The sequence below is a fragment of the Poecilia mexicana genome, unplaced genomic scaffold (assembly GCF_051168715.1).
Source record: "Poecilia mexicana isolate PSO_F unplaced genomic scaffold, ASM5116871v1 scaffold_7, whole genome shotgun sequence".
In the NCBI taxonomy this organism is placed as follows: domain Eukaryota; kingdom Metazoa; phylum Chordata; class Actinopteri; order Cyprinodontiformes; family Poeciliidae; genus Poecilia; species Poecilia mexicana.
This window is the reverse complement of record NW_028263376.1, coordinates 3,404,441-3,429,224: the sequence shown is the minus strand read 5'-3', so window position 1 is coordinate 3,429,224 and position 24,784 is coordinate 3,404,441. Positions and strand designations below refer to the sequence as shown.

General features: G+C 40.5%; 1 protein-coding gene across 2 annotated transcripts in view; it reads right to left on the bottom strand.

Annotated features, from left to right (window-relative positions):
- Positions 1-20,015: 20,015 nt before the first annotated feature.
- Positions 20,016-24,784, bottom strand: part of LOC106906934 (MICOS complex subunit mic25a-like) — a 101,355-nt gene continuing 96,586 nt past the window's right edge. For both annotated transcript variants that reach the window (XM_088006885.1, XM_088006886.1), the window contains one exon: positions 20,016-20,580. In XM_088006885.1, coding sequence (XP_087863011.1) covers positions 20,550-20,580 — 31 coding nt within the window. In that variant the 3' untranslated portion in view covers positions 20,016-20,549. The remainder of the gene's footprint in view (positions 20,581-24,784) is intronic.

Here is a 24,784-nt window from a genome sequence, read left to right as displayed (position 1 = left end):
GTTGTGAACACCTTAGCAAAGCACCGGCAGTTACCTGTCGGTCTTCAGAGAAACCCAAGGTTTATTTTTTTGTTCTGCCTCAGACAGCCCAGCAGACTCATGGCAGAATTATCGGACCGTGTCTCAATATCTCTGGGAGAGAGCAGCTCACAAGGATAAAGTGGATGCAGCGGCGATCAGCTGTCCCCGCCGGACGCAGGGTCACACAATCAGAGCATGAGCCTCTCTGACAGAAGCGTTGCACAAGCCAAGGATTTCGCCATGCCTCGTGGGGCAAGACACACCATGATGAAAATTCCTGGTAGTTTTTGACATTGAGCATTTGTTTGTCCCCATAACAGGCGACTGAACGAATAGCCTGTGTTACCTCGAAACATTATTACTGCAAGCTTCATAAAGCATCGAAACAAATAGAGGAATTCCTGAGGCGTTTTCACAATGTTGAAAGAAAAAAATACATAAAATACACACCTCTTCGGTACAGTCTGATAAAGATTACAGTGTGTGAGAACTACTTATATAGACGGTCATTTTCTATTGATCTGGCAGTAATCCATGCGTTGCAGAGTGTGATGGAGGTGTGCTGAACCTTTCAGCTACATGAGCTAAGTCCAAATATGCAGTAATTTACTAAAGACTCAGGCAGAGGTCTTCCTGACTTTGGGTTCATGGTGTAAATAAAGCTTCAACTAACTTGTAGAAAACATTTAATATAAGTCTATTAATTCATTGTAATGAATTAATACATTACATTGTATTAATTCTAGGGCTGTAATGATACAATAATCTCACGATACGATACACGACATTCTGCTCACGATACAATATATATTGCGATATTCAGCAAACAATACAATTCAATACACTTTTGCGATTTTCTGAAAGATTTTAGAGGGACAGAGTGATTTTGGTGACATTTTGTGACTGTTATAGAGTTGGATTGAATTAATTGAATTGAAAACTGATTAAAAGCAAACTACACTATACCTGGCTCTGATTGGACATGGACACAGACTTAAAGTTGACAGCTGGACAAAATGAATCAAAGAAGTGGTGAGAAAACATGTTTCTTTTAATTGAAACAGTACAAACTGTAGCTTACATGCATTTGTAAAGTAAATAAAGTGCACCAAGTACCCTGCTCTGAATAGTTTGATACCTTTTTAACCTTGACACTTAACATCTGAAGGAATCACTCTAAGCCCGATGACCTAATCACTCTCCCGGTGAAGCAAGCAGTGAGTGAGCAAGGTGACAGTTGGATGTTATGATACTTGCGGATGAATATCGATTTTTTTCTAGGAAAGAAAATATCGATATATATCGCAAAATCGATATTATTACACAGCCCTAATTAATTAATTGTAATGTATTAATTACAATGAATTGTATTGGCAGTTCCTGCCAATACAATGTTTACATTACTAATAATATTAATAATAATAACATTATTATTAACATTATTCATAGTAGGGGTGTGTGATATGGACATGAAGTTTAATCACAATATTTGAGAGCACTATTGTGATAACAATAAAAGTAACAATAAGAAATATTTATTACTTATTTTTTTACCTAGGTCCACTAATACTTCTCTTGGAAAAAATCTGTAATATGTGTTTTTTTTGGACAATAGTCTCACAAGGAAGTGTGATTTGTATGACTAAACTGCTCAAGGTTTATTCATATTTGTAACTTTATTGATATTTATTGATGCCCTCAATGAAAAAACAGTAGAAAAAATTTGTAAAATTAACAGTCCTGACAATTTTAGGGGGATTTCAAATACCATTTAAAATTTATCATGACGGAATTATCATGTTAAGAAATTTATTGCGATAAATGATAAACGATATGATGAATGCCCACTTGAAAATAACACCTAGTGTTTTCTACATACTATCCAAGTCATCAGCTGAATATTTTTGTGCATTTTAAGCTTTTTGTGCTTTACTTTAAAACACTGCATCATAAACCTCACATCTTCATGGACAGGCTGCATTCTAAGTAATTTGTGAGGCTTTAATTGCGCAGCGTTAATGAGAACAGTTGTTATTGCCTCAAGAAAAAACATTTTCTGAGAGTTAATCAGGAGACATTGTTTCCATTAGCTCCACTCTCTGCAAGGTAAAAGGAGTTGAAAAAGCTGCTGGAGCCTGACTCATACAGCATTTTATATCCTCCTCTCTCATAGAATTACTTGATAATAAAAAACACAATTTATGGGGAGCAATAGGACATGAATCAGGATGTCTGTCAACAATTTAATTATAAGAAAAAATGTATTTCAGTTTATCCACTCAAAACATGAAATTATTTACCCACAGTAACAAGCATTTATTAGTGTAAATTTGATTATTCACATATTTTCTCCAAAAATTAAAAAGTAAGAAAAACAGAAACCATGAGGTTATGTTACAGTATGGCCATGTTGTGGCCAACCAACTTAAAGTTAAAACTGATTGACAGTAAGACACAGCAGGGTTTTACCAAACAGATCCAATAATGTTGGTGGAAGACTGAGTGGAAAGAAAAAACTGTGTTAGTGGCAAAACCCATTCAAGAGTTTGAAGAGTTGGTTAAAGGCATCTTCTACTTTTAGGTATGGGAGGCGCCACAGCAACACTTCATATTTGCAGAGAAAAATTGGAACAATAACATCAGAAAATATGCAATATTTGTCATTAATTGCTACTTCAGGAGTTCATTGCACTAAATATAAGTGCTAAAATATTTTGAGCAAATCAACAGTTTTGGTGCATAATCTGGGAAAGAATACAACAATTGGAAATGCTTGGATATGAAATGGTGAAGAGTATAAAAACCAACACTGCATTAACTATAATCATAAATTAATGCACAACTCCTCCAGATTAACTTTTAAATATTTGAAGTAAAATGTGCAATGATGGATTCAGGTGTCTTCAGAAAGCATAAATCTTGCTTATGCAACCCGAGTCTTGAAAACTCCTACATAAATGCAGCGTCTTTGCCTTTTGTTATTTAAGAGTGAAAGACATAAAAGCAGTAAAAGGCCCCAGAATATTGTAATTATAATCATTTCTTGCTGAATTGTTTTGAATAAACTTTAATGTCTAAATCCTTCCAAGTCGCTATGCTACAATGATTTTTCTAGGAACAACAAAATCTATTTTAAATGTTTTTCTCCCTGAACGTAAAAATTATGTAAAACAATTACGAGTTAAGAACCTCATATGAAAACTAAATGCTTTCAAATGTGCTGTTATGATTTTGTTTGCAGTGTTTTTCTTGCTGCTGTAAATAAAGAAACCAATAAAAAGTTGACTAGTTTAAAGCTTCATGGGCAAGAAATAAGAAGACATTCAACAGTTTTATAATTTTTGGAAAAAACCCAACTTGTTACAGTTCTGTGAACCTAAAAGTGATCTAAATGCATGTGGGGCAATCTGCTGGTGTTCTGCGTTGGAGCATGTGACTCCAGTGGGAATCGCCGCAACCCAGACATTCGCAACTGGTTCAGATTTAACAAGCCTGTTTGATAATGTGACTTTTCTCTTGTTGACTTTTTTTATACCTGAAAAATCTAGGTCAGAATAATAAGGACACAGCAAATCTGAATTCCCTAACAAGGTGAATTTCATATATAGTGAGCAATGTGACAGTGACTGTGAGGGCAAATAGACTGACACCAGGTGAGCTGGAGTCAGTTTGTTAAAAATTAACAAGGCTGTTGCACTGGCAGTGTGTCTCCAGTCATCAGTCCATCTGTCTACCTGCATGTGACAAAGATCATCTCAGATGCCCCTGATCAGATTGTGACAGACTTGATGAAATAATGTCCCTCACCAGCATCCCACTGAGTCAAAAAAGTTGTACAACCTAGGAAGTAAAACATGACTTTTGTTCAAACCAAACTGATATTTTGTCTCTTGTCTGTTGATACAAAGGAGTTCCAGCAGATTCCCCAACGTCTTCCAGATGTTTTCATATTCATTCAAGCTTTTGGATTAACCATAATGCTACAATCAGGATATTAAGCTGCCAAAATAGTGTTTACAATACTAGTTTATTTACTTTCACAAAAAATCCAAGTGGATTTTTTTGGTTACATTTTCTTCACAATGTTCTTACTGTCAAGTGTTCCTAATGCCAAAAAAGGCAATAAAATGTTTCTTTGTTCATAAGTAAATAGATATGTTACTCATTGTAGATTATCATGAACCACCAAACAGCCAAGGTGGCGTACCACTAGTTTCTGTAGATGCATATTTTACACAAAGCAATGATGGTATTGAATCCACTTTGTCACCATCTAGTGGTCAGAGATTTACTCAGTTATGTCTAAGAGAGAAGGGAAGATTGATCCAAAATATTGATATCGATACCAATTGTGTATCAGTATTGGATTGATACTAACGTGGTAAGACCAATACTTTAATTTCAGATTTCCACTTGAAATGTTAGTTTTGGATCATTGTTTCTCAACTCTACTGTAAAAAAGATTTTGCATTGATTTGCTCTTAAAAGCTATTTATTTCCTCTGTTTATTTAGAAAATAGTGCATACAAAATTGTTCTGTTTTTCTGTGGTTTCTGTTTATCATGTAAATATGATAATATATTATTTTGTAGACTGCTACATACTTTATGTAAATGCTGTCATAGGTTCTATCAAAATAATTCAAAAGAAAAACCACAAAAAACGGCTAAATATCAAAAGTTTGATGACAGTAACTATTGGTATCAGAATTGACTGTACTGGTTCGACATTTACTTAGTATTGGATCAATATCAAAATATGCAGTACTGTACACATTTAATGCCTAATTCCCTAATTCGGGTACTTAACACCTAATCTGTGTTTTGCCGGTGCTATATTTAAATTAACAATTTTTACTAAATTTAGAATATGCTTAGCAGCAAAACAAACAATAAAATATTAAATTTTTTAATTTTTGTAAATAAATTCAGGCATTAAGAGCTAAATCACAGTTTCATCTGAGATTAAAAAAAAAACATTTGCCACTACAAATCCAAAATCAAATTCAGCAGGATTTGCCATTTGAATTGGATGGACAGATTTTCTTACAATCTCCAGTCCTCATTGTCTGGACGCCACAGAGAGCTATGAAAAAAAAAATAATAATTTTGAGACTAAGTAACATTTTTCCAGGGTCCTTATACCATCCCCAGAGAGACCGACGCCCTGGGCGGTGAGCCATGTCGACCATATTAAAAACTACCTATGATATTGATCAATCATTTTTAAAGAACATAACAAAAATGACTTCATAATGTTTAAGATGGAAACTTGAATATTCATTACATATCTCCAAACTTCCTACATGTTGACTGGCTAATTGACAGCAATGAAGTTTGACGTTGAGCCTCAGCTTTATGCAGTGAATGCACACTGATGTCTGAACCATCGCTCTGCCAGGAAGCTTCACTATAGGAATCCTTTGTCCCTAATAGAGAATAATGACAACGCTCAGATAAAGGGAAGTCGCCACATTTAACAGCATTAAGTCACTCTGTACCAGATGAATTAAAGCAAGAGAAAGAGAGAATAAGAAAGGGATAAAAGGGGAGAGAAATCGACAGCGAGGCTGGCAGAGAAGAGCAAGGCAGTGAGAAATCAGAGGATTAATCCAGGCTACTACAGGGGATTAAATCATCCTCTCACTGAACATTTTGCTGGTTCTGTGCAGCAGCTGGGGTTAAGCACACTGTTCTCTCCTGACCACCGTATTTCTGCCGCTCCCCTCATCTCAGCCACTTTTCCTCCTCTTTTTAGTGGCATTAAAGACACAGAAGTCTTTAATTGGTGGAGCAATGTAGTTGGGAAAGCCTTTGCAAAGGATGGACACAGATTCAGACAGAAGTGCTGAACAGATGGAGTGTTGGGCTAATAGATGTCAATGTTTCTGATAATCTGTTGTAGAGAAGAGGTAGCAGAAACTATCATTGATTTCCCATGTGGCAAGCTCGTGTGAGTGTCTGAGTGAGGGTAAACTTGTGGATTTTTGGAGTGTGGGGATGGATGTATGCACACACACATACGCACGCATCCGCACAGAGATGCGGATGACTCACAAGTCAGTCTTGTGATTCTAGTCACAAGACTGACTAGAATCAGTCTTGTGATCCTGTATCAAAATCAAAAGTGACAAATTCAGTTTCTTAAGTCCCCAAATAAGCTGGTTAAGCTGTTTCAGTAAATATAGTTTTACATCAGTACATGGAGTTCGAAGTCTTTTTACGCTAAACACCATCAGATTTGACATGATAATTCGATTTATGCTGTTGTGATGCTTTCCAGATTGGATTAGATCCTGCTGTTAAAGCAAATGTCTTCAAAGTCCAATAGGAAACAGAGTGATGAACAGTGAAAATTGTTTTATCAAATTTCAGTTTCAGAATCAAATATATTGGCTAAATATTTTTACACACAATGAATTTGACTTGGTTTTGTTGTGGTGCAGAAAAAATTAAAGCATAGAGAAAGAGAGAAAAAATTGAAGTAAAAAGAATGCATACAGAAATAGAGATCAAAATAAAAATAAGTATCAGTAAATAGTAAATAAACTAAAGAATTAGGATCTACAGACTAGCAGTGTAAGAACAGAGTAGACATTAGGTAAACATCATTGCAAATGGTGACATTTCTGTGCAAATGAACATTTCCCTAAGTGCTAAATATTAGCTAGAAGTCAAATTAGCTTTATATGCAAGATGAATATAGAGACAAAAACCAAGAATTAAGATAAAACTGGGAGGTAAGGAGATTGGAAGAGTACCAAACCTTGATAATCCAATAATTGGCAATTTTATTTTAAAATGACTTTTTTTGCAGAAAACATGAGTGAAAAGGTGAGAAACACAAACAGCAGATCTAAACATGATGAATAACAGTTAATTCCATCCATTCATTGTTTTCTGTCTGGCATGTGAAAGTAGTTTTAAATTCTTGGGGGTACTATGACAAAAAATTCTTGCAACGCGATAAAAGCTTATCAGAAAAAGCTTTTGAATTGCTACAAAATGGAGCTGCATTTCCCTCAGCCTATTGACTGGCAATGTTGACACCGCGAGAAGCCATGAGACCTACATTCTGAACATCATGGCATGGAGTGCATTCCAATTGTCCTTGTCTGGCATATAACCATTCATTTTAGCCTTTAAACTGGTTATATTGATCACAAGATCAATATAACCAGACAGAGGGATAATCAGAAGGCCTAGTAGTAGTAGGCCTGTTTGTTCTGAAGATCCTGCAGCTTCCACTTCGTCTTCCTGACATGGCGCCTCTTCAACCTGACTCTCATACTGACAGGATGAACCAAAAAGCTCTGTTAAGTTAAAAGCCACATCTTCTGAAGTTGGGATATTTTTCCTCCAACAGGTTCCAGTGCAGTCATGAGTTTTTTCCAGCAGACAGCCAGTATTTTCACCCCTGCTCATCACCAAATATAAATAATTGAAACAGCAGTGGAAACATGCATAGAAGTCAGTCAAGAATTATATAGATACTGTAACTCCAGAAAAGATTTTCACATTTATTATTGAGAAGGGTAAAAGACATTTTTAGCTATTTTTAAAGTGTAAATAAAAACATCTCTTTCCTCTCTTTTGTGAGACTCCAATAATGAGTCTCAGATTCTTTTGGAAACAAACTTCTTGGTTGAATGAACATGATTCCAAATGGCTTAACTGTAAGTAGAGGCATTAACATCCTGGGCCTTGGTCAACAATGCTGCAGGTCTTTTCCCATTAACTAAGGTTAAATAAATAACCGAGAGAGCAACCTGTGAAACCATAAAATGTCACATCACAGAACAACCCTGTTTTCTTCTCCTGTCATTAAAAGAATATGTTTTAATCAAACATGTCTCTCAAAACCCTAACAGCGACAGAGCAACAAAGAGGTGTGCATTCGGAGCTGTGTGCGTGTGTTTTCCATCCAGAGACCTTCTCCTCCAAACATTTCCATCAGACTGTGAAACCTTCACCAGCTTTACACAGATTTTCCTTCAAGCTGCAGATAGAGAGATATTTGGCACAACCTTCGCCTACTTAAACAAGTAATGACAGGCGTGGGTGTTAACCTCAACACACGCACGCGCGCGCGCACACACACACACACACCATGCGGCATCTCTCTGAAAGGTGTGCCTCGACACCTGAAGGCTCCGGTCTCCTCTGTATTCTCCTCGCGCTCCCTCCTCCTCCGAGCCGCGGCGGTAATTGGGTATGACATGGGATCAACAGGGAGAGCGCGAGGACACATTTGAATGCGTCGGCCGTCGTCCTCCTCGCCTCTCCTTTCAAACCTGCTGCCTTGCAGCTCCCAGCCCGAGCTCGCCGCTGTTACCGTAGCAACATCTGCGTGACCGCATCCTCCCCCCCACTCTCTCCCTCCAACGTGTCGTTTCTTTTATTAAGATTGGCCGCAAGTGCCCAAATGAATGTGTGTGTGCGCGTGTGTGTAGCGGGCCAACTCTAAGCTCCAAGCCAATTACCACGAGCTCGGGACGGATTTTAAAGCTACAATTCAAAGAAAAACTACGTTTAGCTGGAACAAACGTGAGTCCAGCTTGTTACATTTAGTCAATCAAGAACATTATTGCACACCTGGGTGCGTCTCATTGTTGCTCTCAGTGGACGTCCGCAGCCTGTCCATTCAAACGGTTCCGGTTAATCAGTCCATGCAGTTTCATATCATCACTACTCTTCTTCTTCTCTAAAACAAGATTTATTTTGTTGAAAAAACAAAACAAATTAAAAAAATGTAAGCCTGAAGGACAAAGTCATTGTAATTACTACTGTTTCATTTTGTGCAGAGTGAGAAACAAATTTTTGCGGATGTTACTGTGACTTCTACTTGTTCAAGTCAAGATCATTTGTAGTAGTAGCAGTAGAACACCTAGTTAGGGCTCATAGACGACTATTTACAAAAGCTGGAAATAGTTAACTTAAAAACGACCCAAAGCTTTTCCCTCCCATGTGTTTGTTGATTTGAAGAAATCGCAAATTTTGCCTGAATTCACACCACATGTGTGGGGATTTGAGTTTTCCTGTGTGTTTATTTTGGTTTTGTTTCTGAGTCTCTCTGCCATCCTGTCTTGATTGTTCCCAGGTGTGTCTCGGTCCCTGATTACCCTCCCAGTGTATTTAAGCCCACCTGTTGTCTTTGTCTCTTGTCCTTGTCTAACGTAATAGTTGTCGTAAGTTGTAGCCGTGTCTACTCAGTCATACTGTTAAGTCCTGAGCCAGCGTCAGCTCTCTAGCAGTCGTTACAGATCTGTTGCTACCAGAATTGCAGTTTTCCCCGCTCTCTGTGCTGCCTGCCTTGCCTGGACTGTTGAGCTGTTTCATTATTAAATTCATAATTTCTTATCTACAACCTGGGTCTGACTGGATTCTCCCTCATCACCAACACCACACATCTTGACATGAGGACCCGACTGAAGTACGGTGAGGATTACGCCGCTATGGCCCACGAGGCGTGGATCCAGCAGCAGTTGGAGTTGGCACAACGAGATCTCTACAATAATGTGGAGATCCTGCCTTCTCCACTGCTGCTGGAGGAATTGGGTCTCGCCTCAGATTTGGATAAGGCGAAGAGACGGTCCCGCCGTTACTGCCACCCTGAGCTGCTGGAGATTGTGGCCCCTGGGTGCAGGGGCGTGGTATGGGGGGGAAAGTGATGACAATTCTAGGGGCTCTGACCAACAGGACCCCACAATAATTAAATTGTGGGGTCCCTCCACAATTTAATTATTTTTTGTTCTTAGAAATTAAAAAAAAAAAAAAATCGGGGCCCTGTCAATTACAAAATTAATCATATTGTATTAAACACACATCCATATTTGCCCTTGAATATCCCCCAATCTGTGTTACATGGTTCGTTTCCTGCTTGGCGCGCTTGAGAGTGATGCTGTTAGCAGCAGTCAGTGGAAGACACGAATTAAGTTACTAAGCCGCTAAGAAAAGTTATAAAATCAGGTTTTCCAAAAAAAGAGAGGGAGAGAAAGAAAAAGGCAAGAGTGTTAATTTATAACCCAGTTTTTCTCCAAGAGAGGTGGGTAGACTGTCTGAGATTATCAACCATTTAGCATAATTACCTTAGGTACAAACTATTGTTTTCCTCCTTTTCACTAGCATTTAATGAAATAAGGAAATAAATTACCAACATATTCATATATTTAACTTGTCCCTTGTACCTTTTACCACTTAACAGCAGATGAGTTGGTCAGCAGCAGCTCTAACCCACGTCACCTCCTGCCCGTCCTCTCCTGAGTGAAATTAAAGCTGCAGTATGTAACTTTTATATAAATATTTTTTTTCCACATATTTGTTAAAACTGTCATTATGTTGTGACAGTATGGTATGAGAGGTAATCTGTGAAAAATATATTTCCTCTGCCTTCTCCCAGTGCTCTCTAGAAATAACCAGTCAGTGGCAGGAGAGTTTTAGTGCTGTCAATCACAATCTCATGTGGTGTTGCTCATCCTTCCTCCCCCTCGATTTGTGCCGTGCTGCAGCTAGCATAGCACAGAGCTGTGCAGATTCAAACTGTGAATGCTCAGTTTAGTTAGCATAGCTACCAATGACGGCAGATAAACGGTTTCTTGTAATGATAAGTTGTTTCTCCACCATTAACACATTTAGAATGAGACTAATCGACAGCGCTAAGAGCGTCCTACTAGTTCTGATTGGTTGTTTTGGTCAGAACTGTGCATTACTTTAACCAGTAATAGTAATTCAGGAAGGAGATGGAGGAGATTGATTTTCACAGATTATCTGTCTCATAACAAACTGCTACGACATTGTGACAGCTTTAACAAATATGGAGAAAACATATTTTTTATTAAAGTTATGTACTGCAGCTTGAATAAAATGCGACTACATAGAAGTTTAATTGAGTCTGGATTGCTTCATGTATATTTTGCACATTGCTTTTGACTGTTGCTCATGGGGAGAGACATCAGTAATCTAAAACTTTAGAACAAATTTAAGCAACCTACTTGCAGATGTGGACTGTTGGATGTTAAATTCATGAGTAGTAAATATTGTGCTAATTATTAGTATTGAACCAAAGAAAGTAAGGCAGATGCAAGCCTTTAAAATTGTGACACTTTTTATGGGTTAAATAGACTCAAAAAATTGTAACAGCAGCTGCGTGGGGGGGCCCAAACAAATTTTTTGTCAGGGGGCCCACGATTCCTGGCGGCACCCCTGCCTGGGTGTAACCTCCGCTTACCTCAGCTGAAGCCAGTTCCTGTGCCGAGGCAGAGTCTGACCTAGTTGCCGCCAGTTCCTGCACCGATGCAGCACATCCCTCCCTCCTGAGTTTCCTGAGTCCATGCCTGAGTTTCCTAGTGCCTCCCCTGAGCCTCCTAGTGTTCCCTTAGTGCCTCCTAGCGCTTCCTCCGAGTTTCCCACAGCTCCTTTCGAGTCCCCGCCTCCAAGCGCTCCTTCAGAGACTCTGCCTCCCTGTTCTCCCTCACCACCAACACCACACATCATGACATGATTTTCTCTACCATGCCATAAGTGCAGTCTCCCCCTTACATCAGATCTAAAAGCATACTAAAATCTAGATATAAGGTTTTTTTGTGCATGATGGCTACATGATGGTGGGGCATTTTCTCCATCATTACTAACGATTAGATGTGTGCCTTCCCCCAAATACAGTGTTTGACTGCATCTTACTAACCATACTTATGAAGTTTATGAAAGTTAATCATCTTACACTGAAGGCTGCCAGTTCCTACGACTGAAAGCTGCCATCCATCACCACCTTCTTTCCTCATCAAAAGGTTTATAATAAAGTGACAAGTTTGCATTGCATCCTTGTCTGTTTGCATGGCACCTCGGAAATAAATACACTTTGGGGAAAAAATTCTTTGATAGTTCACAGTATTTTTCTTTTGTGATTTTATATAGTTTTTATATAAATTCCACAGTGTACAGTGTAGCTTAGTAGTTCTATTTCGTATCAGCTTCGCCCTTTAAGGCTATCGCTAGTAAGTTTATCCCTCACGCACAACGCAGCATTGAAAAAAGCTTAGTCCACGCCCACCTACTGGACCCACCCCAGTCGGGGGGAATGTGTGTGATAATGTGAAATGTTTTGAATTAAAACACAAACATATCGCTGAGAGCAAAATTCCTGCAGGTTCCAACTCTGTCAGATCAGCTGATCTTACAGCAGCTTCCTCGCACACATTCCCCACACACAGCGAGCCGGCGGCCTCTAGACAGCTGTTTAGAGAGACTGTTTTTGTTATATGCGAGCAGATGCTTCATGTTGGTGGTCTGGATGGACCTAGTGAGGCATAGACTACAGCCTGCTTCGCCTTTAACCCACTAGCGATAGCCTTAAAGGGCGAAGCCTATACTCATAGAATCTGGGGTTCCAATACATAACCAATGATTTGTAAAGTGAAATCAACAATATTAGGTGACAAAGTCTCTGTTTTTTGACAAATTTCGCAGAGTCAGTCTGTTTTGACATCATCCGTCCTGGGGAGTGGGACGCTTTCTGAAGAGCGTAACGTCACATACAAAGACTCATTTAATCCAAGAAATTAAATTTTGTTCACGCAAATGAACCATCTTAATACACCACAGTTAGTTGTGGGGTACCACACGGTTTAGTGCTCAGGCCAGTTGTGTTTAGTAGCTACTGAGTAACAATTTTATGAGGTTACACCCTGGTAATAATGAGTTGAACCGTATTTCTCTAATTGCTCCTGACGAAGGTTTCACAAAATGTCAGACATTCCTCTCAGATATTATTCTGAGAAATGACATTATCATGTAGTTACTGCTAAAATTTTCAGCAGCAGCACATCCTAATGAAAACTTCCTGATGCATTACATCCCAGAGTTGGTCCATTAGAGTGACATCTGGAAGACACATGATGAGTTCAGTGGAATCATTGCTCTTATGTGATGCTTGATAAATCAGTTTGAGTTGATTTCATTCTTTCGTCATGGTGCTTCATCCAGCAGGAAGCAGCCAGCTACACTGTGGTCATGAAATAAATGGACATGGTTAGCAATGACTCAGGTGACTTTTAAAATGACATTACATTCCAATGCACTGTATGTAATTACATCTTAATGTGAATATAGTTGATGGAATGAATTGGAAATCGCTTTGAGACGACATTTTCTGTAGGTTGGTACGGCATAAATAAACTGAACTGATAAAACTTCAGCTGTCCTCATATTCAGTTCATTTTAGTTCAAAAATACAAAAAGAAAAAATTAAATGTAAAAACTCAATCTTCCAAATGCCAGTTGCTCGCAGTTGTAAAAATAACATTTTGCTGACATGGTTACACATCATAACTGTCCAAAATACACTGCTCAAAAAAATGAAGGGAACACTCAAATAACACATCCTATATCTGAATGAATGAAATATTCTCATTGAATACTTTGTTCTGTACAAAGTTGAATGTGCTGACAACAAAATCAAACAAAAATGACCTCCAGCAGGTCATAGTTGAGTTATATTGTGTTGTTTAAGTGTTCCCTTTATTTTTTTGAGCAGTATATATAAAAAATAAATAAATTTAAAAAAGAGCAAAAAACCTTCCAGCTGCATAGCATGTAAAACCAGAGGAAATTATTGTCCACACACACACACACACGACCAAAAAACAAAGATAAATCAGATCTAACTTTTTCCAACCTGCTGCCACCATGAGCGACGCAGTTCTACAGTATACTAAAGAATGGTTTATGATAATTAACAGCCCACATGCATTCAAAGCTTTGCATTTATACAATCCGACAACTAAAAGTCTCAACAAAACTAGTTTTAGATTTATTAACGACAACAGCAACAAGTTTAATCATCCATGTTAAAAGTTCCTCAGGGCAGCCAGGCAAAACTTCAAAGAACTTTTTCTTCTTTTTTCTCTACTTACAGGTCGGCTTAATTAACCTGTAATTTGCCTCGATCACAGATTCCTTTTGTTCCTCATCTTCATGCTGAAATAAAAACTAATGCTTGGTAAGGACAGAATTTTCTGATTACTGTAAACAGGAACAAAACTATAATGGTTTTATAGATACTAATCAGACTTTTGTACAGTTTATGTTGGACACTTTAAGTAAACTTAGTCACCTATAAAAAAACAAAAACAAGATCAGTTCTATAATTTCTTTGCAGTTTGTTGCAAACTGTGAAAGAATCTACAATTTCAAAAACAGTTCTGCTTCTTCTGTGGGGTATAAGTAGTTTATGCCAAGCTGTGGCTGTTTGCTGGAACTTCCTGATAATGATCAAATGAAGTGAAATAAATTTTATATTAATAGACTTTTGGTTGTTTCAAAAGCAAATAAACTTCACTTACCTCAAAAATATTGACCATTCCCTGTTAAGTTGGCATCAATAAATACACTTCTTCTGCTTCAAAATGAATTCAAAATGAGCATTTCCTGTTGAAATTACTCAGAAATTTAACAATATTTGTGTTATTCTACTTGTTTTCTTCCAACATAATTTCATGTTTATATATTTACCGAGGTACATAGTATATTTTATACATTTTCTGTCAAGATCCGTGTTTTTGTGTGTTTATATTTGAGTTTTCTGTGTTCAGTCCCGTTTCCCTGTGAGTCTCTGTCCTGTCCTCCCCGTTGATTGCTCCCCAGGTGTGTCTCATTCCCTTAATTACCCAGTGTGTATTTATACCCACCTGTTGTCTGTGTTCTTCGTCGGGTCCTTGTCTAAGTTTGTCAACTGCCGTCGTGTCGTTGTCGTAGTTTGTCACTCGCCAGTTGAACTGTAAAGTCCTGGTTTGTGCTTGCTCCCGTCGAGTCTGATGAATCAGTTGCTACCGGTACTTAGCTGTGTGCTAGTCTCTGCCGTGCTGCCTGCCTCGGACTGTTTGTGTGCTTCACCATTAAATTCATCATCATCACCATAACCTGGGTCTCAGCGTTCTCTCCTCACCACTTCAACCCCCACCGTATGACATTTTCAAAGTCATTCACAGCATTTACTGAGATTTCTGCATGTTGAATCAAATGTTTAAACCATAAAAGTCACATTCCAATATGGTAAAATATGCCAAATCTATAGCGGTTCTATGTTTTAGGTAGCCTGGATCACATGTACTGATATAAGAATGTTTATTTCATAGATTTGAGACTTATTCTGAAATTGAAAAAAAAAAAAAAAAAAAAACTTTTCAGACATATTTGTACCAGGAGGAAATAATGGCAGCCTTCATTTTGCACTAAAAGAATTTTGTAATCAACAGAGTAGCTAACAAAATTCAAAGCAGAAACCTTGGACTCTATGCATAACTTTCAGTAATTCCACTGTTAGCTGAAGCAATCAGGACACTGCAGACATGCACAATGCAGATATTTCAGCAGGAACTTCATCAGGGTTTCATCAGTACCCTTTGCTCCTCTAGTGCATCACCACGCTCAAAAGTGTTACATCCTTCAACCCCTTCTGTTTCCATGTAAGAGGCCAGATGGGGGAAAAAGGAGGAGGAAGAAAGTCAGAAGGTGGAATACATGAGATACTTTGTAAATAAAAGAAAAAAAAATCCACTGATGGTTTAACAAAAGGACAATACATGAAATCAGTCCTGCAGGCAGCAGTCGGTGTTTTCTCAACTGAAGATGGATTGTTCTTACTGGCTGCTGAGGCTCCTGTCCAGCCAAGACTGCACTGGTGTTCATCCTAGTCTTCAAAGATACAGGTTTTATCTATCGACACAAAACGTAATAAAATCATTGAACACGTTTTGAATGACGTGTAGATTAATAAAATCATTGAACACGTTCTGGCTGTGAGTCTGAAGAGGTAAATAAAAGTTTTTTAATTTATTGACCAAAGTTTCTATTTAAATGCATGTAGGACCGACATGTCAGTAGAAGTGTGATGATTAGGATGGACACTAAACAGTTTGTGATATTTTATCACATTATGTGATGCATTACTACATTATCATTTCTATTTTTATTATTATATAAAAATGGTGAACTTCTGCATTTTGTAATAATTTGCACAAAATGCAGAAGGACCCGACCAAAACCGGTGAGGAACGCCATCATCATGGACCCAGCAACCACCACCACAGTTCCACCCGCCTACCCGTTCCTCAAATCAAAGGACATTTACAACATAGAGTATGAGGAGGATTTCCATTATCTACGCCACATGTTTCACGCTGACCCGTTCATGCTGGACCTTATTCAGGAACTCTACGAGGAATTTCTGCGCAAGCAAGTATTCACCACACCTGTCAGACCTCCGCCAGTTCCAGCATCCGCTCCAGCCACCTCCGTCCGCCCGTCTCCAGCCACCTCCGTCCGCCCGTCTCCAGCCGCCACCTCCGTCCGCCCGTCTCCAGCCGCCACCTCCGTCTGCCCGTCTCCAGCCACAACAGTCCCCATGGTGATGGGGTTCCAAGCAGCCAGGCTGGCGCCCGGGCGGCAGGCGGCACGATTAGTGGCGTGGGCCGCTCCTAAGTCCCCCGAGTCTGCTGCCGGAGCGCAGCCGCCCGAGCTCCCCGAGTCTGCTGCTGGAGCGCAGCCGCCCGAGCTCCCCGAGTCTGCTGCCGGAGCGCAGCCGCCCGAGCTCCCCGAGTCTGCTGCCGGAGCGCAGCCTTCCCCCGAGCCAGAGCTCCCCGAGCCTGCTGCCGGAGCGCAGCCTTCCCCCGAGCCAGAGCTCCCCGAGCCTGCTGCCGGAGCGCAGCCTTCCCCCGAGCCAGAGCTCCCCGAGCCTGCTGCCGGAGCGCAGCCTTCCCCCGAGCCAGAGCTCCCCGAGCCTGCTGCCGGAGCGCAGCCTTCCCCCGAGCCAGAGCTCCCCGAGCCTGCTGCCGGAGCGCAGCCTTCCCCCGAGCCAGAGCTCCCCGAGCCTGCTGCCGGAGCGCAGCCTTCCCCCGAGCCAGAGCTCCCCGAGCCTGCTGCCGGAGCGCAGCCTTCCCCCGAGCCAGAGCTCCCCGAGCCTGCTGCCGGAGCGCAGCCTTCCCCCGAGCCAGAGCTCCCCGAGCCTGCTGCCGGAGCGCAGCCTTCCCCCGAGCCAGAGCTCCCCGAGCCTGCTGCCGGAGCGCAGCCTTCCCCCGAGCCAGAGCTCCCCGAGCCTGCTGCCGGAGCGCAGCCTTCCCCCGAGCCAGAGCTCCCCGAGCCTGCTGCCGGAGCGCAGCCTTCCCCCGAGCCAGAGCTCCCCGAGCCTGCTGCCGGAGCGCAGCCTTCCCCCGAGCCAGAGCTCCCCGAGCCTGCTGCCGGAGCGCAGCCTTCCCCCGAGCCAGAGCTCCCCGAGCCTGCTCCGCCCGAGTTTCCCGAGTCTGCTCCGCCCGAGTTTCCCGAGTCTGCTCCGCCCGAGTTTCCCGAGTCTGCTCCGCCCGAGTTTCCCGAGTCTGCTCCGCCCGAGTTTCCCGAGTCTGCTCCGCCCGAGTTTCCCGAGTCTGCTCCGCCCGAGTTTCCCGAGTCTGCTCCGCCCGAGACCCCAGCCGGCCTTCCTGCCGGCCCGGCGGATCCGCCTCTACGTCTCGGCTTTCTGCGCCTGAGACGCCGCCCGCCGGATCCGCCTCCACGTCTCGGCTTTCTGCGCCGGAGACGCCGCCCGCCGGATCCGCCGCCACGTCTCGGCTTTCTGCGCCGGAGACGCCGCCCGTCGGATCCGCCTCCACGTCTCGGCTTCCTGCGCCGGCGGAAGAGACCGCCGGACCCGCCTCCACGTCTCTGCTTCCTACGCCGGCGGAAGAGACCGCCGGACCCGCCTCCACGTCTCTGCTTCCTGCGCCGGCGGAAGAGACCGCCGGACCCGCCTCCACGTCTCTGCTTCCTGCGCCGGCGGAAGAGACCGCCGGACCCGCCTCCACGTCTCTGCTTCCTGCGCCGGCGGAAGAGACCGCCGGACCCGCCTCCGGGACTCCGGTTCCTGCGCCGGCGACGCCCGCCGGACCCGCCTCCCCGCCCACCCTGGTGGGTTGTTTTCTTTGTTTTGGACTGTTTTTTCTGGACTCTAGCCCTCCTGCCGTCGTTGCCTTCTCCGCCCACCCTGTTGGGTAGTTTGTTGTTGGACTGTTTTTTCTATGGACTCTTGCCCTCCTTCCCTCGCCCCTCCACCCACCCTGTTGGGTTGTTTTGTGTTTTTGGACTTTTCTGTTTTTGTGGGCGTCTGGTATCCGCCCTTGAGGGGGGGGGGTACTGTCAAGATCCGTGTTTTTGTGTGTTTATATTTGAGTTTTCTGTGTTCAGTCCCGTTTCCCTGTGAGTCTCTGTCCTGTCCTCCCCGTTGATTGCTCCCCAGGTGTGTCTCATTCCCTTAATTACCCAGTGTGTATTTATACCCACCTGTTGTCTGTGTTCTTCGTCGGGTCCTTGTCTAAGTTTGTCAACTGCCGTCGTGTCGTTGTCGTAGTTTGTCACTCGCCAGTTGAACTGTAAAGTCCTGGTTTGTGCTTGCTCCCGTCGAGTCTGATGAATCAGTTGCTACCGGTACTTAGCTGTGTGCTAGTCTCTGCCGTGCTGCCTGCCTCGGACTGTTTGTGTGCTTCACCATTAAATTCATCATCATCACCATAACCTGGGTCTCAGCGTTCTCTCCTCACCACTTCAACCCCCACCGTATGACATTTTCAAAGTCATTCACAGCATTTACTGAGATTTCTGCATGTTGAATCAAATGTTTAAACCATAAAAGTCACATTCCAATATGGTAAAATATGCCAAATCTATAGCGGTTCTATGTTTTAGGTAGCCTGGATCACATGTACTGATATAAGAATGTTTATTTCATAGATTTGAGACTTATTCTGAAATTGAAAAAAAAAAAAAAAAAAAACTTTTCAGACATATTTGTACCAGGAGGAAATAATGGCAGCCTTCATTTTGCACTAAAAGAATTTTGTAATCAACAGAGTAGCTAACAAAATTCAAAGCAGAAACCTTGGACTCTATGCATAACTTTCAGTAATTCCACTGTTAGCTGAAGCAATCAGGACACTGCAGACATGCACAATGCAGATATTTCAGCAGGAACTTCATCAGGGTTTCATCAGTACCCTTTGCTCCTCTAGTGCATCACCACGCTCAAAAGTGTTACATCCTTCAACCCCTTCTGTTTCCATGTAAGAGGCCAGATGGGGGAAAAAGGAGGAGGAAGAAAGTCAGAAGGTGGAATACATGAGATACTTTGTAAATAAAAGAAAAAAAAATCCACTGATGGTTTAACAAAAGGACAATACATGAAATCAGTCCTGCAGGCAGCAGTCGGTGTTTTCTCAACTGAAGATGGATTGTTCTTACTGGCTGCTGAGGCTCCTGTCCAGCCAAGACTGCACTGGTGTTCATCCTAGTCTTCAAAGATACAGGTTTTATCTATCGACACAAAACGTAATAAAATCATTGAACACGTTTTGAATGACGTGTAGATTAATAAAATCATTGAACACGTTCTGGCTGTGAGTCTGAAGAGGTAAATAAAAGTTTTTTAATTTATTGACCAAAGTTTCTATTTAAATGCATGTAGGACCGACATGTCAGTAGAAGTGTGATGATTAGGATGGACACTAAACAGTTTGTGATATTTTATCACATTATGTGATGCATTACTACATTATCATTTCTATTTTTATTATTATATAAAAATGGTGAACTTCTGCATTTTGTAATAATTTGCACAAAATGTAATAATGCTATTAGCACAATAAATTATGGGGTATCACAGGGTTTAGTGCTTGGGCGTCCCATTTATTACATTTTGTGTTGATTATTACATAATACTGTTTTAAAAATGTAGTCTTGCATATTAAAACCTGACTTTATGACATTGTTATATCCTGTAGCGTTATCACATAATGTGGCATCACAAGTTGAGACAATGTTGGCACCACAGCCCTCTCTTAACAGTTGTTTTCTTTTTCTTAAGTTTACTTTTGGTAAACTTGTGGGATATAAGTAAATAAATATTTTTGACAAATTATGGTCAGAAAAGACAAACAGGTTGGTTTTGCAGTTTGGAAAGAAAAATACTACAGTCAGTTAAATGATATGAACGGTTTAATGAGCTCATCTACTCAGTCAGACGTATGACACGTTAAAGTTGATTCCAGGATTACCTGAGCGTTCTCCCATGTTGTTGGAACAATACAAAACCATGCAACTCAAAAGCAAAAATCATCCCTTCTCTCAGGTCAAGTTCAAAACATGATTCCTACACACTGCATTCAGCGCACATATCTGATTTTTTTCCCCTTCTTCCTTTCATGACTTCAGAAGCAGCAGAGGTTTGGACGTGAACTGACTCCTCGATTTGGCAGATGGAGGAGTGACCCTGAATGAATCCCTGCACCACCAAGCAAACACACGCCGTCATTTTAAAGCTTCCCTGCAGCAGAGCAGTGCAGTGCTGGAACACATAATACTGTAGATAAATAGCATAATAAAAGTTTATGGACAAGGCATGCTAAAAGCAAATCATTTCTCTTCTTAGTCCAAGCAGGAGCAAACCAAACGCTACTCATAGTGGCTAGAAAAAGTCTCCATGGAATACTACTTTTCTTCTTCTTCTTTCTCTCACTCTTCATCCATGGTTGACCAGCAGGTTCTACGGGAGAAAATGGGGGAAAAAGAAAGTTAGAATTGTTGCAACCCTACAACGCCATCTGACCTTTAAGATGCTCTCAGGGGGAATGGCTGTGACTTTTCTATTCACACTTTTCCACCTTTAACCGGCCACATCTGAAAGGTCAGATTTAGTAAAGGTAGAGATTATCTCAGTAATGGAGAGAAGGAATCCTCACTGACCCTTCAGACCATTTTAAAATCGCAACTCAGAGGAAATGTTTTACAGTCCAAGTACTCAGACTTTCCTACATGTTTTCAATTTGCTCTGTTTTAATGGAGTTTTATATGATAGACAAACAAGAGTTTTAATTCATTTATCCTGAAATACAATACAATGAATTCCAGCTGAGTCTGCAGACAAACTCATAAAAGAAAATAATAACCATAATCAAGCCTTATTGTATTTATTCAGCAACTAATTTTTATACATTTTTAAAGAAATTTTCAAAGTTGAAAAACAGTTTTAACTGTTAACACCATGTACTAACTAGTGATGGTCTACATCCAAAAATCCCAACAGAAACCAATAATATCTCTGGCTGTAAAGGGGAAAAAAAAGTTTTGCAAGGTGGTGCATTTCAGCTGATGATAAAGCTTTTAAAATGAAATGGATGTAAAGTCTAAAAGTAACACCTACTATTACAACTTGTTCACTTTAACATAATCCAACTCCTTCCATCAAAATGACCAAGATCTCTGAAAAGAATGATGACTTTGTTCCAAAATGGCAAAGTGATTCTGAGAAAAGCTTTCTAGATAAGAAGCCGGTGTGACAGGAGGTGTAGCACCATGGAAACATTCAACCATACAAACTTTAGGAGCAGCCTATCAAAATGTTGAACTGGAGCTGGATGATGTATTTTTAGAGCAGTGATTTATTCAGAAGGAAAAAGAGTTTGAGAATATGAGGAAAAGGTTGGTTTCTAGAGGCTGGCAGGCTGTCAATGGGAACGTCTCTTTATATCTATAGATCCATATAAATTAGATGGAGGCTTTGAATAGAAACAATGTTTAACATGACGGTTCATGGTTATGGTGGAAGATCTCAGTAAAGAAAAAAATTTCCAGCAGAGAAAAGCAGCAAATGATGAAGCAGACAGGTTGCAGATTTTCACTTTGCCTCTGGTGTTTTTCACACAAAGATGATATTCTGTCAGGTATATTATCAGGTTTAACAGACATTATGGCAGCTGCTCCCATATTAAAACAAACATACGTTGAATGAATACAGTCGTATTAAGGAAGACCGGGCTCAGAGTCAAATTTACGTTTTGCTGTTTTCATTAGACACTTTTTTTCAACTGGTGTGAAAAACAATCACTGATTGACCAAGTTATTATTACTAATTTTGATATTCAAAGCAAAAATATTTGCACTTCTATTTCCTCTCAAAGTCAAATTCCAATAACTGATACTTGATCAAAATAGATTTGGGTTCTGATTATGTTTTCTGAAGGCCAAAAGTAGCACAATTCATCAACACATACAGTACCTGCACAAATGTAAACATTTAGAAATGGAGGTACATTTAACAAATACTGTACATCCATATACTAATAAATATGAAATTTGAAAAACTGCATATTATATACTAAATATCTATGAAAATATGTAAGTATTTAATTTGTTCATTAGATTTCATAGTCCTTTGGTTGAAACATTAATTTTCAGCTTTGTTCAAAGTCAGTGGGCGGGGCTAACCCTGCTGTGTTAGTTTTCAGTTGAGTTGATGAGCAGCCAATCAGATGTTGGGATTTATTTGACTAACTATGTCATAATATATAGCAGAACGGCAAACATTTCAGGGTTTCCCACAGAAAACTTGCTAAGCCCGGTGGTCGGGGCGTCGAGGCGGTCCACCGTGTTTTGTATTAAAAGATGTTAAGTTGACAGGAAATGTAAAAGTATTACTGTGTAATTTATATGTTACAGGAAAAGATCTCAAGTGAAATGCTATTTAAACCCACAACTAGTCTGAAAACAACAATTTTGCACTTCTGTTTAATCCAAATTAAGTCAGCAGCTCCATCAGGCTCCCAAGAGCTTCAGGGGCCCCATAAACGCTAATATTTTAAAACAGACCACAGATACATAAATGTAACACTTGTTTATTGAGATTATCAATGCTGTTAAATTTGATTCAATTGTTTAGGCATACATAAATTAAATTATTTTAAATTGTTTAACATTTAAATACAACATTTTAAGGAGCTGGCAAGTTTACTTTGTAAAACTTCAAAGAACAATATTCATAGTTAATTGTTTTGTTACCATAGCAACAATCTGATGCCGTGAGTTTAATCTTTGAATTTACAAATCCAATTTAGTAAACTGCGATTATAACTTATTGCTTTTTAGACTGGGCAATTAAACTACTCCCTTTTCCCATATTTCACTAAATCTAACACAGAAGCTGTTAGAGGTGCTGATATTTTTAGGAACAAAAGGGGCCCCTAAGTCAGATTCTGCTCCAGGCCTCATACAGCCTTGGACCAGCCCTGCATGATGAGGTAATCCGCTGCACTACGCAGAAATGCGCAACAAACGGGAGATTTAATTCAATGCTGCTAATGTGGCTTTAGTAGCTGTTCCATTTCAGTGTCTGTTGAGTTTTTAATAAGCGTCACAGAAACTATTCTGGTTGGTCGAGTTTATGGGACGAGTTTCTCAGATCTCCGCGCGCATTATCTCTAAGTAGACAACGCATTGATATGGTTTGATGCATCGTGTAACCGGAAAAATAATAATAAAATAATATAAAATCAGCGTGATGCGTGACTCCGAGGAGAGCGCAAAAGCTCCTCACCGGGCTGAACCTGCATGATGTGGTTAGCGCTGCTCGTTATCCACAAACGCTCCGGCCAACCGGGACCACAGACATAAACTTTACAAGGAAGACAGACACAGAGCCACACGCTGGGCAGCATGTTGAGATGTAAACGCCCCATATACTTGTTCGTTCACAAAGATAAATCATTCTCACCACTCCACAACGCGCACCTCTGAATACGCTACAACTTATTCCTGCGGTTCACATAGAGCTGCGCAACCAGAGCTAACGAGGCGGGTTTTAAACTCTTACCTAGAGTTCTCCAAAGGATCATAATTCCTCACAGTAGGTTGATGTAAATGTCCATACAGGTCAGCCTGAGTCCAGTTTGAGAGAAAGGAGGCGCGCGCGATCCCGCTGAGGTAAAGCAGCGGCAGCGCGAGGCAAAGCGCAGAGGCGCCAGCTGTGTGATTGGTCCGCGCGCTGTCGGCTTTTAAATGCATAAACTATAAACCTATCTATTATAAACCTATCATTTAGGAATAAATCTGCTCTGCTAGTGAAATGCTAAGAGCAAAAGAGACGCTTGCAGCCAGGCTTTTAAAGACAAACAAAAAAAACCCCGATTTTTCCCCCCCCTCCTTTCCTAGAAAGGTAAACAAGCAGCGCTTAGCCTGGCGGCGGGGCTAGTAAAGCATGGCGGGCCGCCAGGCTTATAATACACTGGGGGAAACCCTGCATTTCAATAAATACCTTAGTGATGCTAAATGTTTCAACACAATTAGATTAAATTGAATGATTTTTACATTTGTTTAATTGTATATTTATTAAACACGTTAATTGTTGCACTTATATAACAGTATCTAATGAATTACATTATTTGAATAATTTATTTGATTAATCTTCATAAATGATGATAAATTGCTATTTATTTATATTTACTGTGTTACTTTTAGCCCTCTGTACTGCAGGACTAGGAATATTTGAGAAAGTATTTTAACAGATTATTATTTAAAACAGAAAATCTAGAAATGCATTGTGATTTTCCAGATTAAAAATAAAAAAATCAAAAGATTTTCAATGTTTTGAAATGTTAAAATAGATAGTGTTTTGGAACCTTTGTGTAGATAAAACAGAGCTCTGACTCTCAGATCCTCCAGCTGTGTTACAGAAATCATTAAAACCTCACAGTGATCAATCAGCTTAACTCTTTTAAACCTTCTGCTTTGCCGTCTCACCACTCATTCACCTTCCTGTTATGCGTTTCCTTTTGAACAGCTCACTGTTCCTATGAAGATCAAATGCAATAAAATAAATATAACTCAGAGAACAGACTGGACTTTTAGCTTAATTATGTTTAGACCAATAAACAATATGTAACTAATTCATTTTAGTAGTAGTCACAGTGTAAGTG